Below are 19013 nucleotides of genomic sequence, written 5' to 3' on the forward strand. Positions count from 1 at the left end.
TCATATTTATATAATAAGAACCCAAATTAACCCCATATCATAACATTATGTCTTAATGCTTCATTAAACACTACTCATTACATTATTGCAATAATAATCATACTTTATTTATCTTAATAAACCCCCAGTGAAGAAATGTAAGTGTAAACATAAATAAAAACTACATTTATGAACAGTCCTGTCTCACCTCCAAGAAATTTTTTTAGAAAGTGGTTTGAAATTGAAGAAGATGTGTCATAGAATAGAAAACTAGAAAAAGAGGAAACGTCTTTTTTTTTAGCTTGTAGTTAAACTTCAATGCACATTTCAAATATCCTAACATCTGCTTACAGCTCCAGCACAGTGTCTTATTAACCATATATATTGTGTTTATATGGTCCATCAGCAAAAAGCAACAGTGTTTAATTTCATATGTTACATGAGACAGTTGAAAAATTGACAGTTTAGTCATATTCATACATAAATCATGTATCTTGTGCCCTCTGGACAGGTTCACCATTTTTTTTAAGTCAGTCTTAAAACAACAGCCAGGACTCTAAATGAACACTGAAATAGGTTTTGTTTTTCTTGCTGTAGTCATTCCTCCTGTTCATACTGACCATTAGAAGATCCCTTCATAATGTTTACAATGTAAGTGATGGAGGACTAAATCCACAGTCCTCCTTCTGTGCATAAATGTATTTAAAAGTTGATCTCAAGCTAATATGAAACTTCAGTCTTCCAAATGAGTCAAATCAAGTCTTCTATGTTTCAACCTTTTTAGTCTCTCTTTTTGTTACTATACTTCCACCACAGCTCAACAGGGAAACATTAAGAGGGAATATGATGTTAAAAAGACTGTAAATGTGTCAGATATCACTAGATATGACTGACTGTTGGCTTCATATCTACTTTTAAATACATTAGTGTACTACAGTAAATAACCATTTGAAGGAGATCTTTTAATAATATATAATAATAATAATAGTAACAAAGTGCTTTACAGTAGAAACAAAACTCATTTTAAATAAAGAGAGATTAAAACAAAGTAAAAGACTAAGAAAAGTAAAATAAATAAATTATAATGGGAGCAAAACATAAATTAGAAATAAGAAATGTTGAACATGAAATTAAAAAAAATAATAATAATTTAGGCAGCCAGGTTATTTAATAGCTTTTAACAGGCAGTATGAACAGGAGGAATAATCACAATGAGGAAAACCTCTTTCATATAGTTCATATGGACATCTGACTGCTGGTTTAAGATACACTTAAAAAAACTGTGAACCTGTCCTTTAAGTCATTCTGTGCTAAGACATCTTCTTAAATAAATTTTTTTTTAACAACTTTCATTTGAGAACAACTCCTTTTCATACATGTGAGAAGAAAAAAAAAAAAGACATAAGCAGGAATTCTCCATCCGATCAGGCTGGAACAAGAAAACCCTTTGTGAACTACTACACTCCTACCATCAAGTTACAGTTTTCAATAGTAAAATCTCCCAGTGAATTATCTCTGCAGTGTCAAGTGCTTGTTGAGTTCATAAAGCTGGTGTCAGCAGGTGTCTTCTCCACTTCATTCTGGTTTGTGTTAATGTCTGTAAAACCTCCTCCACACCTCAGGCCCCTCATCCAGTCAGTAGGCTCTCCTGATCTCGTAGGGCAACCAGGAGGTCCCTCCGTCCTCTTTAGCCCAGGAGGGGTGAGACTCGCCGTTGGTGGGGAGGCTGCCGTGACTGTCGGCCGACTCCTCCGTCACCATCTTGGACACCAGGTCGCTGACGGAGCTGCTCATGTAAGGGGGGCAGGGGAAGGAGGAGGAGGGGACCGCGTAGGAGCTGCCGGTTAACGGGTGGTAGTGAGCCTCCTCCAGGGAGTGCAGGGTGTAGGACTGGCCGCTGGGAACCGGGCCCATGGAAGTGCCTCTGCTTGGGGAGCGGTACTGGGAGGGGCTGCCAGGAGACTCTGGGCTGGGCATGGAGGGAGGGACGCTGACGGAGGTCAGGCTGTCCGGACAGAGAGCCTCCACCTGAGATACTGGCTCTGGAACCGACTGCTCCCATGAGTCTCTCTGTGGAGCAGAAATACAAGAGGGGGGGGGATGAATTCACTCATTCATTCATTCATTCATTCATTCATTTCCTCCACTGACTAAAGGAAGCATCATCATCAGATACTGCCAAACTGCCGGTCTCATATCAGAACAGTGGCTCTTTTGTAATGGTGTGATATCATTTATATGTCATACAAACATATTCTCTTATACTGTGCTATCAAACAGTTTTATTTGATCAGGTTTTCAGATATTTGCCTCCATATCAATATAATGAGAGTGAATTATATTTAGTTTATGGTGCTTTTAGGTTATGGTTATGGTTATGGTTTATGGCTAGTTTATGGTACACTGACAAATTCAACAGAAAAACTTCTTTTCTGGAACAATGTCGTGGTTCATCTGGACAGTTCACATCATCGTTAAGCACTTTTTTGAACTATTTATTCAGCAGAAATTCAAAGGTTACGTTTCAACCTCGTGAATGTTTCAGGGCTGCCAAACTTTAAAGATGGACATTTCACGACCTGGACACGTGAAAACGAAACTGTCAGCTTGACCAGATAGTACAACAGTTAAAAGAGGACTCTATTGAATTCCAGTACATACAAATCACTAGAGTAGGAGAACTCACGAACTCAATCCCTAGTATGGGTCAAGCCCCTAAAATGGAAGATACTACAATTCGGATAATGCTTGTGTTTCATTGCCTCCTCATCGCTCATGCCTGTCAAACTCCAGTTTATAACACAGACCTTACATGATCTTGTGTGAAAATTGTGTACATTAAGTGTCTATTTGAAAAAATATGAATTTGTTTTAGTAATTTGGGTGAACCAACTCTTTAATTACTTCTACAAAAATCTAAAAAAGTATTAAAAACAATCTTTTGAATCCATAATCAACAAGTAAAGAACATTTGTTCATGATGACTCACATACTCATGACTCACATGCTTTTAAGAACATTTTCAATGCAGCCTACTGTTTATTAAAAGTTGTCAATAGTAACTAAACAAAGTAAAACATCACAGCGGTTTTCCATGTTTTCCCTATTCTATTATTTGCCTTCCTGATACATTAACTAAATGTGTCCCACTTGGAGCTTTCCACATAAACACAGGGCCGTTGCTGCTGTTTATTTAACGAGGGAGGATAGGGGTAGACGTAGAGCTGACCGCTGCTCAGCTAACATAGCAGAGTTACTGTCCTGTTAACTGCTTCGGCTGTGATAAGATAAGATATTCCTTTATTAGTCCAACAACCGTCGGTGTTAAAATGAAAGTTTGAAAAGAAGCAAATGCAAGCCATGCATCACACATAGCAGTTTTTAGAAGTGTAAAGTCTTGTTGTATCTGCCCACATGGAATAGTCGGCTCTTTTATACGTGTTGTACGGGAATGTCCGAGGGTTTTTGGGAAAAGTACTCTTGAAGAACAAACAAGGGTAAAACAACCAATAGAGCTGCTGAATGATGACTCCTCCCACATTGGAATCCTCTTCATGACCTTTCAAGAACTCATTGGCTCCAGAGCTTTCTGAGCATTTCTTACCTGGAACTATCATCAGCAGGAGTCAATGATGCACAAATCTAATATCTAACCTTAAAGACACTCAAAATATAAAATCCTCTCTATGGATATTACTTTCCCGTTGATGGGTGATTGGGTGAAAAGTAAAAGAAAACTCAAATTGTAACTGCCAACATCTCGTGTTGAATATTCTGTTTGTTGCAATAAAAAAAAAAAGATAAAAAAGAAGCATAAAGTCTTTTGGGACGGATTTTAGGTTTAACAAAAGATCACGTCACTGTCAAAAAATTTCAATTTGGGATCCAAGCATTAGAAATGAAACTCCAAAGCATCTTGTTAAAGCAACTTGAAGTTCTCTGAAGGCTTTCCTAGTATGCACTGTGTTCAGGACATAAGGAGACATCACCTATCTCATCAATAAAAAGCACCGATTCTCATAAAGTTGTTTCTTTAAATGTGCAGGGAATTAAGTTCGGGTGGGTTTTTCTGGAGCGACTAATCCTGAATCCTACCAGAAATAAATGCGAGGACTCTCCGCTGAAGGGAGGCAGCAGGGACGAGAGGGCCGACGAGGGCAGGAAGGATCCTCCCGAACTGGAGAAGGCGGCGGCGCTGCGGTAGTCGCCGAAGGTCTCGGGGTAGTAGCTGTCGATGAGGGAAGAGTAGCTGCTCATGGTGGAGGGTTCGCAGCCCAGAGGTTTACCCCCGAGGGTGGAGGAGTAAACGTCGGGAGAGAACTGCTTGGTGGACGGGCAGAAGTCTGACTCGGAGATGAAGGGACGCCTCATGCCGTAGTAGCCGGGCAGCATGTGAGACCCTGCGGGGAAAGACATGAAATCATAACCTTTCTTAAAATTTGCAAATTGGGGTCCTCAACTAGTAGAGTGTAGATCTCCACCAGGTGTGTCTGGAGGCTTGTATAGTCTTGGTTTTCTTTAAGATGCATAGAATAGGGTCATGGTATTGTAACCGAGCATCCTCCTGGGTTCACCTAACTGTATAAACTTAACAAGGCGACAATTAACAGGAGCCAAACTTCCCAATTGAAACATTGTGCTTTAACACACCACACACACTGAAAACCCCTCCCAAACAAAGAAGAGCTAAATCTCACTCAAAAGACCTTCCAAGCTCCCTTACACTGAAGATGGCAGCAAAGCTAACAAAAATAGGGATGTGTTTATCTTGTATTGTGCCTAACCTTAGTGGATGATAACATATCAGGTGTAGAAGACCAACCTTTTCTACAGATGTCACTTTCTAACATGATAAAGGTCAATGTGTGGCCTGTAACAGACTAGGTAAGCCTTGTGTCTCGCATTAACCGATTGCCAGAAATGTTGCAAATGTAGCTGCAGGGTGTTGATCCCGTGTGGAGTGAGGCTTCAGGTGGAACAAAACTATAAAACAGATTTTTCAACAATTGTGAATCACTAAAAAAACAAGAGCATGCAGTCAAAAAATGCGACTGTAGAGACACACATGACCATACACACGCCAGGCTGGGATAATTACAGTGATGACTGGGTTTGTGTTGACAGATTTATCTCAGGGGCAACAATCCGTAAGCGCTCCAACTTTTTGATGTTTTGCTTGATTCGCAGTAGAGATGGAGAACTCTTTTTCCTGACTCATGTTTTTTGAGTCACTCACTCAAGTCACTTTGTATTTGTTCCAGTCATTCAACCAGAGCACAAACATTCACCTACTGATTAAAGCCAGCATCTCGGGCCCTGACTAATACAAATAAATACATCTTATGAAACAATTCTGTAGAAGAATGTTGGTGATTTTAGTAGAGATCAGCCATGACTGCCACATACTCAATGTGCAATACATTTATTTTATAGATAAATCCTTATTTTCATATATGTATATATACTGTTATATTTGATTTATATCTCTTTTATTTTAGCCTTTTATTGCTGAACTGACTGATTTTCTCATGCATCACATTTCATTGTACCGTTGACATACCACACTTGCAATTTGGGCAAGTGCCGATGGGCTCTTGAGCAGAAAGGGGCTCTTTTTTTTTTGTCAGGCTCCACAGAAATACAACACAAGGCATGACTCATTCTTTTGATATTAATAATTATCATCACTTTTGGAAACCTAGTATGTCCAAAATGAAATATGGAGTTAAAATTCATCCACCCGACAGCAGCCTTATGCTATTGGAATAAAATAAAAGTTCTTGTTGACTGTTTTATTTGTCCGTTTGGTGGCCGGGCAAGTGATGATTGGTTAGCGGGCCGCAATGCACTATGGGTAGGTTGTTTCAATGAGTGAGTGGGGAAAATGATCAACTAGCAGAAAATGGACAGCGCTGGCAGTAACCAAAAAAGCCTAGCAGGGCACATGAGCTTCAGGGCCCTGGGGGCCTCTAAGGGTACTAATCAAGCCTCCACCGTGCATAAGTTAAGTGGACGAGTTAGTGGAGATTCGTCACTCCTGAGTCAGTAAAAAGACTTTTTTTGTTTCAGATGATTCATTCATGACACACACATCACTAATTTGCATTCTCACCTGGCATCTGGACAAAAGAAGGTGGAGTGGTCGATCCTCCCTGTGACAGAAAAAGAAGATATGAGGATGACATTGTGATACAATTTATTTTAAGTGACATCATGCAGAAGTCTTTTACGTCAAGACCACAGTTTTTCCTATACGTTCTTTTCTAGCTGCAAAAAGGAAAACAACATATTTTCTATCAAGTGTTCTAATGAAATGAAGGAGCTATATTTTACATACTGTACCTTTAACGATATCAGTCTTTATGTGACTTTAAGGAAAGCGATATTCTATCATTTTGTCATTGTCAACAAATCCCATCGAGAGACCCAAACAAACATCGCTCCTAATAACAATACCGATATTTATAACAATTAAAACACATCATTGACTCCCGAAGTTGCACTGGGGTGACACGAGTTTCGTCACTGTAGTTGATTTCGACTCACTTACGGACACACACACACACGCACACACACACGCACACACACACACACACACACACACACACACACACACACACACACACACACACACACACACAATGAGGGAAATATAGAATATTGCCATTCTTTAAAGTTGATTTACAGCAGAGATGTTGATCCAGAGTTTCATAAAATGTAAATGAATATACCCACACTCCCATACACACACACACGACATCTAACATAAACTATATTGGAGTACAAAATGTGAACGGTAAATATGTAAATTTAAATGTTTTTGTTCTATTATACCAAACTGCTGTACATATATTTGCATGTACAACGCAACGTGTGAATTCTAAAAGAGACGAACGCATTAGACATAAACACAAGAAAAAGATAAGAGAGGACAAAATAAAAGGAAACATGTAGTCTGGTAATGATATGACAGAGATCTTTTATGTAAACCTCAACATATGTAGTCATCTGACATGTCTATAAAAATCTGTCAAAAGTTCACTGCACTTTGACACATGCCAAATGCGGAAAAAATTCAAAATAGATTGTTAAAGGAAAGTGTCAGAAAGTGTAACCCACACAACACACATCATCTTAGTAGCTGTGAGATGATAAACAGGACAGAAAAGCAGAAAAAGTCATGTTTTTGCTATATAGAATTGCATCAGTTATTACATTTCCCTCTAATCTGTGTTGCCTCTCCTGTGTAGAATTTAGAGGCATCTAGTGGTAAAGTTGATCATATTGCAACCAAATGGATACCCGTCTCCTCGTCCACGCGTGTAGAGGACCTACAGTGGCCTCAAAACTCACAAATAACATGAACAGTCTTCTCTCGAGTCAGTGTTTGATTTGTCCATTCTGGGCTACTGTAGAAACATTACAGTGCAACATGGCGGGCTACATGAAAGAGGACCCACTGCCTATGGTGATATAAAAGGCTCATTCTAAGGTAATAGAAACTGCACCTTTCATTTCAGGATAAATTCTTCTCGTCAGACCTCTAAAACGTTTTAAAGTAAAGCAAAGAAAAGAATCACTCTTCCTCTCACTTTACAGGATCTCAGGCCGAAACGTTTGGGGAAGACTATTATAATGCAATTATGTGAAGTTTCTCAACTGTTGGAACATGAGCACTCACTTCGCTGCTTACAGATGGATTACTTAAGCAAAAGAACCAATACATTAAAGAACCAATATGTAATATATTTACTGTACTACCTAAAGACGGTGATATGTTATCAGAGATTAAGGAAACGTGTGAAATTGAAATACCGGCTTCTCTGACTATAATACTACAGCATGTATCTTTTCCTTTGGAATTTCCATACCGGTACAAAACTTCTGTTTTTTTGTTTTGACCTGCGTGATGAAACCCGCTGCCCACTCAACCTGATCATGGTGCTGGCACGTTACGTGCCGCCACCACATAATGTGGTATTAAGAGGTTGTGGTCATTTTACATATTTCTGTGAGATCAGGTGTCTATATCAACACCTCAGGTTGCCAGATATGTAAACGCAAACACAGCATGCTGAAGTCATGACAGCAAGCAAACAAACTGGGATCAACTGAGATACTGAATTAGATTCCACCTGACATAAAAACCCATGTGGGCTTTGAGTCTGGGTCTCCTCAGTATTTAGAATTTGGGCTGCAGTACCCATTTTAAACGCTTGCTGTTGTTGAACCCTCAAAATGAACTGCTAGAAACACATACATCTTCTATTTGCAACTATTAATAATAAAATCCACACAGTTCAGCACAAGCACATTTTTTGTCAGCCTCTTAAAGGGCCGGCGCTCCCTTTATAAAGGGTAAGTACAACAATTTTCCCAGTAAGTAGTTATACAGGTATCAAATTTTAACCATCGTAATATTCAAAAATATGAATTAACTAAAACACTTATTTGAAAACTAGACACACTGTCCTGTAATAAACAGACACGTAATTAAAAGTACAGAATAATTATCAGTAAAATGTCAGTACCTGCAGAGAAATTGGCCCCTATGACTGATATAAATGAATGTATGCTACAATGTTAGATTGCTGATGCAACAATAATGTGTCATCAGCATTTTATCATTGTAGCTGGTTGAAGTGAAAATAGTTTAATGACTTTATATACAGGTCACATGGACGATATCTGTATTCATATTTTTGTATTTTCTCTAACCTTGGTTTTTCTGTGAAATATTGAATATAATTATACATCTTTAGGCCAAAAGGTTATTTTAATTAAGTCATCTTGAAATTTTGGGAGTCACTCTTTTGTGTAAAAACTGCTAAAAACTCATTAACATTTTAAGCATGCTGAATGGCTCCAACTGGACACACTGTAAAAGGTCGTTAAGGCATAATTTGGATTGATCTTTAAGAATAAATTGCATTTTATAGTCTTATCATAAGTTTATGCAAAATCTGCTCTGAAAAGTAACTACACACCTGCCATTTAAATTGTAGTGGAGTAAAAAGTACAGAGGCAGAAGTATAAAGTAGCTCAAGTAATGTAAAAATACCCCCTGAAATATTGTAGACCACAACTGTATTTTTGTATTCTTAAATAAAAAAAATATAAATAATTTCTTTATTAGCCTTTTGAATCTCACTCTTTGCTCTTGAGAAAATAAGAATAAGAACACATTTCATCGCTTGATGATTTACTTAAAACAGGGTTAAAAACCCAGAAGAGGTTAAAAACGGTGTTAAAATACATATTGCTTATTTCTCTTTCCCTCCTCTATGACAGTATAACATATATATACTATAAAGTTTATCAGCTTTTTTCCAGTTCTTCATTAAAGCTCCATAAAATATTCAAAATCCAGCTACTTGACTGCACAATTACATCAAATAGCATTATTTTAGATATTTGATCATTTTATACATATTTAACCCTTATTCAGCCAGACACATTTTGTATTTTGTAAACTTAGCGATGTCCTTTCAAGTTTTAAATAAAGTTAAGTAAGTTTAAATAATGATTGGCTGCGCAGCATGAATGCATGCAGGACTGAAGAGGTTAAATATCCCTCAAGTGTTCTCTGCTCATCTGCGCTGCATCCTTTTATTGTCTGCTGACTCATCTACTCGTAACAAATGATATATTATAGATTTCATTCATATAAAGATTTACATTATTCTGCCATTATTAACAATACGAGCTTGTCTGTTTCTACTCTAAAAATGGATATAGATATGTGCAGAGAGCAGAGGCATGTGGGTCAGAGACACACAGACATGGTTTCACAGGATAGGTTCTCTTATTTGCATATTGCCAACATGAAAGAGTTGATATTAAGCCTGTGTCGGCTGGGAGGCAAGCAAATTTTGAGGGCAAAATTTGAATGTGATTTGCCAGTGCCAAGACTTCCTCATGTGGCCCAGGTACGGCTCAGTGGATCTCTGAAGGCTGCATATGGAAATCAGCTTGTTCAAGCTCAGACACTGTGCGTGTGTGTGTGTGTGTGTGTGTGTGTGTGTGTGTGTGTGTGTGTGTGTGTGTGTGTGTGTGTGTGTGTGTGTGTGTGTGTGTGTGGAGGAAGGGTGGGGTAATGATCATGGATTTATTTAACCTTATCACAAAAAAAAAACCTTCCTTTCTTCGTAAAAACATTATTTATATATGTATACACACACACACACACACACACACACACACACACACACACACACACACACACACACACACACACACACACAGAGACAGACACACACACATATATATAGCGAGTGAATGGTAAGATTGTTATATTTTCACAGCCACTCTCCGTGTCCCAACATGAGGAGACTCACTCTGTGGTCAGTGTTTGCTCTGCTCTCTCAATGGCCTTTTATTCTCCGAGATAAAAAGCGGCATTAGCTAACATAAAGATGTGGATGGCTTTAGTTACTGTGTGTCTCTGTGTGTAGAGTCTTTTTCCCCCATGTATAAACATACAAGTAAACCTTCCAATTACATAGGCTCTGAAGTGCAGGAGAGGCACCCGAACCAATCACCATGAATATGGCCTGTAGTCTGCTGGTATCATTTAACTTGATATAAGAAATATGAACTTTATCATTTTAACTACTTTATTTATTTTGAACCAGAGAGGACAGCAGCAGGTTGTTTAAATGTACATCAAATGTACTGCTGTAGCCAGAAGTCATATTTACATTGTGAGAGGTTGTAAATCATGTCAAACTGTGGCCAAAAGTGGCAGCTACAGTAATGGTAAATGCTAAAACTGTAGTGTTGTTTAACGTGAGCACTTTTGTTTATGATTTTAAGTTATTAAAAAAAAAAAAAGTCTTCTTAATTCAAAACTTGAAGTCTGGTTTTAATGCTGCTACTCTTCTTTTTTATATAGTTGCAAATTCGTCTTCTATCTTGATTTTTTCATCTATAAGAAATAGTTCAGCAACATTAAAATGTACCCAATATTTCAAGCTTTTGAGTTGCACAACACTTAGCAGTTAGAGAGGTTGTTTTTCCTATTTAGGAGAAGAACAAAAAAAGAAGCTCTTGAGTTGTTGATATAGTCTCTTCTGTGGACTCACTGACCCATGGCTTGTCTCTTCTTCAGACTGCTGCTGCCTCCACATGCTCTGGTTTAAAGTCAGGCTTGGACAACAACTAGCTTTATAAGAGTCTTTCAGTACCCAGTTTAATATTTAATAAAAGCCTTTGTCATTTTTTTTTTACAACAGCTGGGCACAGTAGCAAATTTTACTCTAACAGAGGGTTAAAAAAAAGTGCATTTGTCAGGGACTATTTTTTGCGGTGCATTAATACACTTTTTGTTTTCTTGTGAGCATTTACAGCAGCACAACATTGTGTGTGTGGGACTGACTGAGTCAAAAGAAACTACAGTGTCCATGTTCATGATATCAAAGGAACACGCCACCCAGTGCCATGTAGTGGCTCACTGATGTTTTAAAGGCCTTCAAAACCTTCATTTTCTTGCTCTGAACAGTGTTACAACCAATCTCAGAACAGTTTGGGTTATTTTACAGCAATTTGTGTGGGTTTATACTCATTTTTTTGAGACGTTGCCACAATTAAGATTCAATACAATACATAAACATTTTTAATAAAAAAGTGATGACAGTTGTGGGTTTGTTCTGATGAAGCAGATTAGCAAAATGAAGAGCGTCATACTCTTAATACACAATGACTAGGGAAGGTTTGTTTTTACATTTTAATTCAGATTTTTGCTTATTTAGTTGTGAATATTTAATGTAGAAATATTTAAGATTAGAAACCAGGTTTTTTTTTTTTTTTTTGGGGGGGGGGGGGGGGGGGGGGGGGGGTCTAATAGTAACCCTAACCCTAACCCCATTGGAAGTCACTGAGGAATAAGATAGCATAGCATATATCAGCTCACTTTGAGTCACTTCTTGTGTTAATGTTAAAAATGAACATGTCCGGTCATCACACTTGCTAGGTCCAAGGCACTAGAGTTCCAATGTGTTTATTTGGCAACTAAAGTTAAAACACCACCACATGTATATTCTGTATTTCAGAGTAAGTCAGCTGCAACAATATATCTGTTTAAATAAAACTTCAATGTCAATGCTAACCCTAACCCTAACCCAGTCAAGAGTTGTTTAACTGCCCTCCCACTCTACTTCACACTGCTTCTCCTCTTATCAGGCCAGGTGGTTGTGATCTCATTGAAGTTACAAAACTCTACATGGTACACTTTTGTTTTAGTATACAGCTATAGCACGATAAGCATGAGAAGAGATACATTTTTTTGGACACTTCTCACGCATCTGATGCTATCTTCTCTTTTGTCTCCTTTGCAAAATCCCCTTGTTAGGCGAGTCGATAGCGGCGCGCATATCTATAGAGTGGACATGCCGATTCCAACGGAGAACAAATAGTGAATGCTCTTCTGTAAAAAGCCTTTTGACAGGCAGTTTAAGGATGAAAAGCCAGTCTTGCTTGTGCATGCAGATGTCTAAAGCAGAGCCTGATTTCTCTGACGGTGTGTGTGTGTGTGTGTGTGTGTGTGTGAGGAGAGCGTGTGTGTGTCGGCGTGTGTTTCTGAGACAACAATAGGAGGTTTGTCTGCGGCCTTGCACACGGCAGAGGACAATATTACTGGCAGGTGTGCGTGGATCAAACTTTGCATAGACAGCCTCCCATCGCAGCCCTTTTTCTGCCTCTCTATGGTACCTGTCCAACTCAATCCTCCCACCCCGCCCCCTCTCCCTCCCGCGCCTCCACCTCAGGGGAAGGTTTTTTTGGGTGTTTTTTTTTTTTTTGTGAAATCATGGCCGTCACCATTGCGAGCATTGTGTCAGCGTTCTTTTGTGAGGTCGGGATAGGGACCGGGCGCTTTGTGTCTCTCTCTACACATCATGCTCAGCTATTTACAGATTGGCTTTACGAGAGCCTGAGGGGGGTTTTCTGAGCGGAGAAAGATGGTGGAGGGGGCGGGGGGGGGGGGGGGGGGGGGGGGGGGGGTATACAGGTGGTCAATACATCACCCATGGATCGTTAGTCCACAAAACAAACCAAAATGTAAACAAGAGAGGAGATTTCTTTTTTTGTGAGAAAGACGACCTCTTGATTGTGCCACCAACAGAATGTCAACTGTGGCTTGCATTGTTTGGTTTTGGAGAAAAATGAAGTGGGGACAGACAGGACAGACACAAAAGCAGAGAGGTTTAGAGGAGACTGCGCTTACACTGTATCTCTGTCCGTTGGTCTGTCGGGATCGCTTCTCCGCCAGCAGGTCCTTGACTGTGTGCTTGACTCGAACGCCTTGGTAGACCCTCTTAGAATATTCTAGATGGAGCAGAAAAACAGCTGGCGATGAACGCCCGATACAAATCCGCAAACAGTTCGATTTGTCGCCAGCACAGACATACAACTTCATACAAATTTTTCATCCATTCCCACAATTGCTGTGTTCATTTGAATGTTTCACAGTTTTATGCATATAGAGGAATGCCTCTTCGGGATTCGTGTGTAAATGTCATGGAAATTGCCTTTGGTTTGGCCGATGCAAATGGACTACAAAAAAGAAGTAATTTACTACAAACGGCTTGCAGAGACTTCACAGTGAAGGAAGACTGGAGGAAGAGTTCCACAGGTATAGAACTGAGGTTTGACAACTCTAGGCACATAATACAAAATACACACGCATCACAATAACTACTCATCGCTAAATCTCAAATGTATACTGGTGTGATTTGGGAACATTCCTGGGAAGCAGACGTATAAACTCAATGAAAATGCAAACTTTATTATGCAAACGGAAATTGCATGCAAAAAACCTTATGTAAAAGATCCCAGCTTTTTGAATGGATCTTTTAGATAAGCCCCAACTTTGCTCTGCCAGTGCACATTCTTGAAAATATGAAATGTTTTCTAGAGTAGATTAAAAACAAGTTTAAATACGCTTCTCCTTTTTTTTTTTTTTTTTGCACATCACCCTGTCAGGTATCACTCCAAAAAATGATGTTATGAACGAAATTAATTAGCGGGTGACAACTGACAAGTGATTGATATTAAAAGCAGCTTTCAGATATCAAACACTGATTTCTATGGATATCTTATTGATACTTTTTGCTATATCGTTAATACTAAATCAACTTATTTCTTATCAGAAGTCAATATCAGCAAAAGGAAATGATTGATTTAATTTAACACAATTATCAATCTTATAATAGCAGAAAAAACTAATTACACTGTCATATTTTTTTTTAACACACTAAACAAAAGCTCTTAAATGCTCTACCAGTTGCCATATAATTAAAAAAGCACATCTCAGTTACATTTTAGACAAAAATACAAGTTTTCTATTCTATTCTACATTAAATGTATTTATAAGAATAGCAATGACAGCAGGAGCAGCTGTCAGCCTGTATATGAATGGATGTTTCTTACCTGTGTCCATGATGCTGTGGAGCAGTCCGACACACACACACACACACACACACACACACACAAAGGCCTCTCTGTTTTCCTCTTCTGCTGTATTTGCCTACAGTAGCTAAATCCCAGTGTGAAGCACCATACTGAGTGGCGTGTCAGGATGGGAGCTTTAACCACGTTAGTCAGGAGGGCAGGGACATATGGAACATGCCACCTCACAGTGCAGTCATGAGGAGGCAGCTTTTTCAAAATGACCTTTATCTATTTGGTTAAATGCAAATGTTTGGTAGGGACGTTTTTTAGACTATTTGCATCCGCAGTCAAGATTAGGGCTTGGAAGCATCAGCAGCATGGAAGAGAGAGAGACTGGCACTCCTCCCTGCGCCTCCACTCATCATCCAAATTTAAAAGGATATATTGTTTCCACATTTTGATTTATAGCTGCAGGAGTTTTCTTACTGTGACTTGTTTTTGTGTTGTTCTGTGGTACAAATAAAAAGTTTAAGCACTAAAGGAGTAACACCTGAGAATGGAGCGAAGCGTCTCGTATTAGCAGTTTGAGTGCTGGCAAACTCATATTAAACTCCTGCCATAAATTATCATTATTATTTTGAAAAGGTGTTTGCATAGAATGACATAATTGTGCAATTTCCTACTCAAATTGGTGCGCGGAAATTTGTATAAAGCACTTTGAGCAAACTAAAAGCAAATAAATCATCTCAGCTTTGTGTTTCAAGGAGAGAAGAGAATAGCTGGAGGCATGGACAGCTAAGTAACGCATGTGTGGTGTTGTAATGAAGCTTCCATCAGACTATCTGAACCTCTGAACGTTTTGCCCTCTGATTGTGACTCCTCGTATAGTTCATTAAAATGTGAATGTAATGATGGAAATTTGCATGGTGTTCTCATACTGTGTGATGATAAAAGATTCCAGCTGGCTACAGTTTGACACGTATGATGTCATAACGACAGCGACACCAATGAGATAGAGTAGCTTAACGTTGAAGAGAGTCCGTATAGTTAGCTATTTGTTTTGTTTTTTGTGTGTGCTAAAAGTAGCTATATTTCATAAATAAATGTTAGGTTAAGAGAAAGAGAAATGCTGTGTCTTAAATACTTCTGTTAGTACACTGTGTACGCTCTCCTACTTACTTGTAATGCGCAAATTTTGACAGGTTAGTGTTAGTGTCTCAAATCAAACACCCTGTTGCACACTTAGCAGAAATGATAATTAGCTAGTTAGTAAGCTAGCGTTAGCAAGCTAGCATTAGCATTTGCGTTATTTTTTGCGGTACCAAATCATTATAGACTGCGAAATGAACCCAATAAACCTACTGAGGGCTTATATGTGACGACAGTATAGTGGTGCTTAGTGCAAAAAAACACATGTATAATTTACATTGTATAATGTGGCGATGTTCACCATAGTAACATGGTCCTAGGCCGCCATTTCCAGTTTAAAAAATGGTCCCTCCCCTTCCACAATGTAGCCAAAAATGGTGACCGTTGAGGGCGAGAAGTGTCCATAGTTCCAAACTCAATTTTTTTGACCGTTTTGAGTTCATCATTGGGTACTTACAGTGTACTGCATTTTTCCATATTCTCAGCGTAAACACAAGAAGTACAGAAGTAAAATATTTGAGACACAGCAAAAGTGTATTTTTCTGTTAAATAGAATGCTACTGAGGTGATAATAATTTAACTACACTACATAGATGTCTTTATAATGAGTAGGGGATATTTTTTTTCTTAATTGTATGGATAATTGATTAAATCAACAGACACACAATACATTTTTTAAATTTTGATCATCCTCTATCTTTTAAGCATTATCAAGCAAATATACAAATATTACCCAAAATACAATTAGTAGTTTCCAGCCTCTTAATGTGACGATTAATACGACTTAGCTCAGTTTCATATTATTGGGAAGTGAAAAATGTTGATGCTTTGGACCTTTGTTCTGATGGAAGAAGCAGGTAATAGACCTTACCTTTGGCTCTGTGAACTGTTATTTGACATTTTACATCAAATCTTTTATGTGCCTCTGAAATTAATGTTATATCTGCTTGTTTGGGGAAAGTGTAAGAAGCCCACAATGATCAGCTGTGTAAGGTATGAATGGAAAATAAAATCCAAAACAAATGAATCTCCACACATCACTACACTTTTTTTTGGATGATTAAATATCGTATTAGCATATATTTCTCAGATGACTTGATGTTACACACATACACAAATACAATACATTCAAACCAGTCATCATGACTTATTATCCATAATAACATGACCAGCTGATCCTGGCACCGTATATGAAAACCTCTCAAGCCAGTCGTTTTTTTTTCTCTTCCTTCATGCTGTGATTCATATTGTCAAAGTGATGAAACATTTGATAAAAATCCAGGAGGCAGGAAGTTAAAGACAAAATATTGCTGACGGGTGCTTCCTTGTTGTTGGGAAACATAGGCTGGATACCCTTATCTGAATGAAATCAACTGTTTTAACTTAGTACTGAGCTAACTCCATGATCTGATACAGAATGAGTGAAAGCTACGCACCTATTTGTAACATAGAGACTGAACTGACATGGGTTGTGGCATGGCCTCTAACCTGTTTGCCCGTTTTTGAAAAATATCCCAACTGTTATGAATCAACTTTTTATTAGTGGCAGCCAGTTCAGTCAGTCAGCCACAGTTACAGTGGGGGGAAAAAGAAGGGGAATTTTATACAAGCTGATCCATGTTAATGTCAACACTTCGGACACTATTTACAAATCAACACTTCATCTGTGAACCAGGCTCTCCTGTCTGCAGTGAATTACAAGAGCTGACTTCCTTGTAAATGGCAGTAGTGTGGCTCCCTGTACTTTCTGTAACGAGGTTATGTTATGTGTGTGTGTGTGTGTGTGTGTGTGTGTGTGTGTGTGTGTGTGTGTGGACTTTTTTATCAGTTAATGACTCACAGATAAGAGGGATGCACAGCTCTCCTCTGCAACGGACATCAGGGGAAAGAAGAGGAAGGAAATAGTGTTTGCAATGTCTCATTTTGCTAATTACTAGATGGGGCTGCTATATATTACCAGATGTGTACCTGCACTATGTATCTACCTTTTTCAGATATTCGTTTCTCCAGTTAAATTTGTACATTGGTGATTCTACAAAGGAAACTTCACCATTTGATCTTGTAAACAAGGTGCAAATTCTCTGGAAGTGTTGGAATGACTTACTAGCTGACCTGATTTTACTTCATGGAACAAAACACAAGTCAACTTTACCACTGTGAAATGTCGTGCTCACAAAGTACAATGGTACTGTGTGTGTAATCATTTAACAAAGCTGTTTTCTTTTTTTAAAAAGAAATTTATTTATGGGCTTTTTTGCCTTTATTTATATAGTAACTGGCAGAGAGGCTGAGAGGAAACAGGGGGAGACTGGGGAATGACCTGCAGCATAGGTCCCTGGCTGGAGTCGAAAACCAGGGACCTATGCGATAAGGTGACATGCGCTTTAACAACTCGACCACCAGGGCGCTCCATAAGCTCTTTAAAAAAAAAAAAGGAAAAAAGCCCATTCAGTCACATACTCAGTTTGGACTTTGGGACTGAACACAGAAGAACATCAGTGATAGTTATAACAATGGTGTATCCTTGTTGCCCTAAACCAGCCAACCACTGGCACACTTGAGGGGACGGACTTTTTAATAAAAATTAGGGCTGGGTAATGAATTTAATTTAATTTGAGTCAAATTTTAGTTTTTACACCATGTGTGATCTAATGCCTTATTTATTATTATTTATTTTACTTATATGTGCATTCTATTTGGAAAATGGTTAATAAGGACCAAAATAAATCACTTGTACCACTAAGGTTTGCAGTAGTCACACAATGCAGTAAAATGTAATTCTGTACAAGTGAATCATCCCAAAAAACCAACAAACCCCTGATCTTGTCAACTCCTGGATTCGCCCCTGACAGCACGACAATCCAATAAACTGCGGCATGGTGAGTTTTCCTCCATGTTCACCCGCTACAGTTTACCAGACTGTGGTGAGTTCATGTGGCTTGAAATGAATTTAAGTCACATCTACGACAATTACAATGATCTGTGCTCTTAATATTAGATTTTTGTTGATGAAGAATGCTGAGAGTCAAATGAAAAGTATCTAGATTCTATTTTGCCCAGTTTGTCTCTACGAGCTGGGTAGCTAATTTAAGCTAGCTCGTGAGCAGTCTGCAGATATAAGGCTGTCTTGTCAAGAAATAGAAGATACAAACCATTGACTGTATATAAAGAGGGACGTACCAAGATGTGACATCAACCACTGGTTTGTATTGCAGCTGGTTTGAAGCATAGATGTATAACAACTCCAATCAGCCTTGGGGCCAATTTTTTCCAGTGGCCACTCGCGGTATTGCAGTGAATAAAGCGGTGTCTATAAAATAGTCGACAGGACACCTTTAACTGCAAATTATGATTCTTTCTTTCTATTCTGAAATTTAAACCATGAAGGTTTTATATTTGTAAAACGTTCAGTTTGAAGCCAAGAGTTGCTGCTTATGGTCAGCACCATCTTTTCCATTTGGAGCCAGCATATTCCAAATGAGAAGTGTGGGGTGTTG

At 38.6% G+C, this 19013-nt stretch overlaps 1 protein-coding gene across 1 annotated transcript; it reads right to left on the reverse strand.

Annotated features, from left to right (window-relative positions):
- Positions 1-1614: 1614 nt before the first annotated feature.
- LOC133980871 (POU class 2 homeobox associating-factor 2-like) lies at positions 1615-14425 on the reverse strand. The gene is made up of 5 exons (XM_062419700.1): positions 14407-14425; positions 13202-13302; positions 6092-6131; positions 4075-4379; positions 1615-2049 (listed from the first exon to the last, which is right to left on the reverse strand). The coding sequence occupies exons 1-5, from the start codon at positions 14414-14416 to the stop codon at positions 1615-1617; spliced, it is 891 nt and encodes a 296-aa protein (XP_062275684.1). The 5' UTR covers positions 14417-14425.
- Between the last annotated feature and the right edge of the window lie 4588 nt (positions 14426-19013).

The sequence above is a fragment of the Scomber scombrus genome, chromosome 5, assembly GCF_963691925.1.
Source record: "Scomber scombrus chromosome 5, fScoSco1.1, whole genome shotgun sequence".
NCBI lineage: Eukaryota > Metazoa > Chordata > Actinopteri > Scombriformes > Scombridae > Scomber > Scomber scombrus.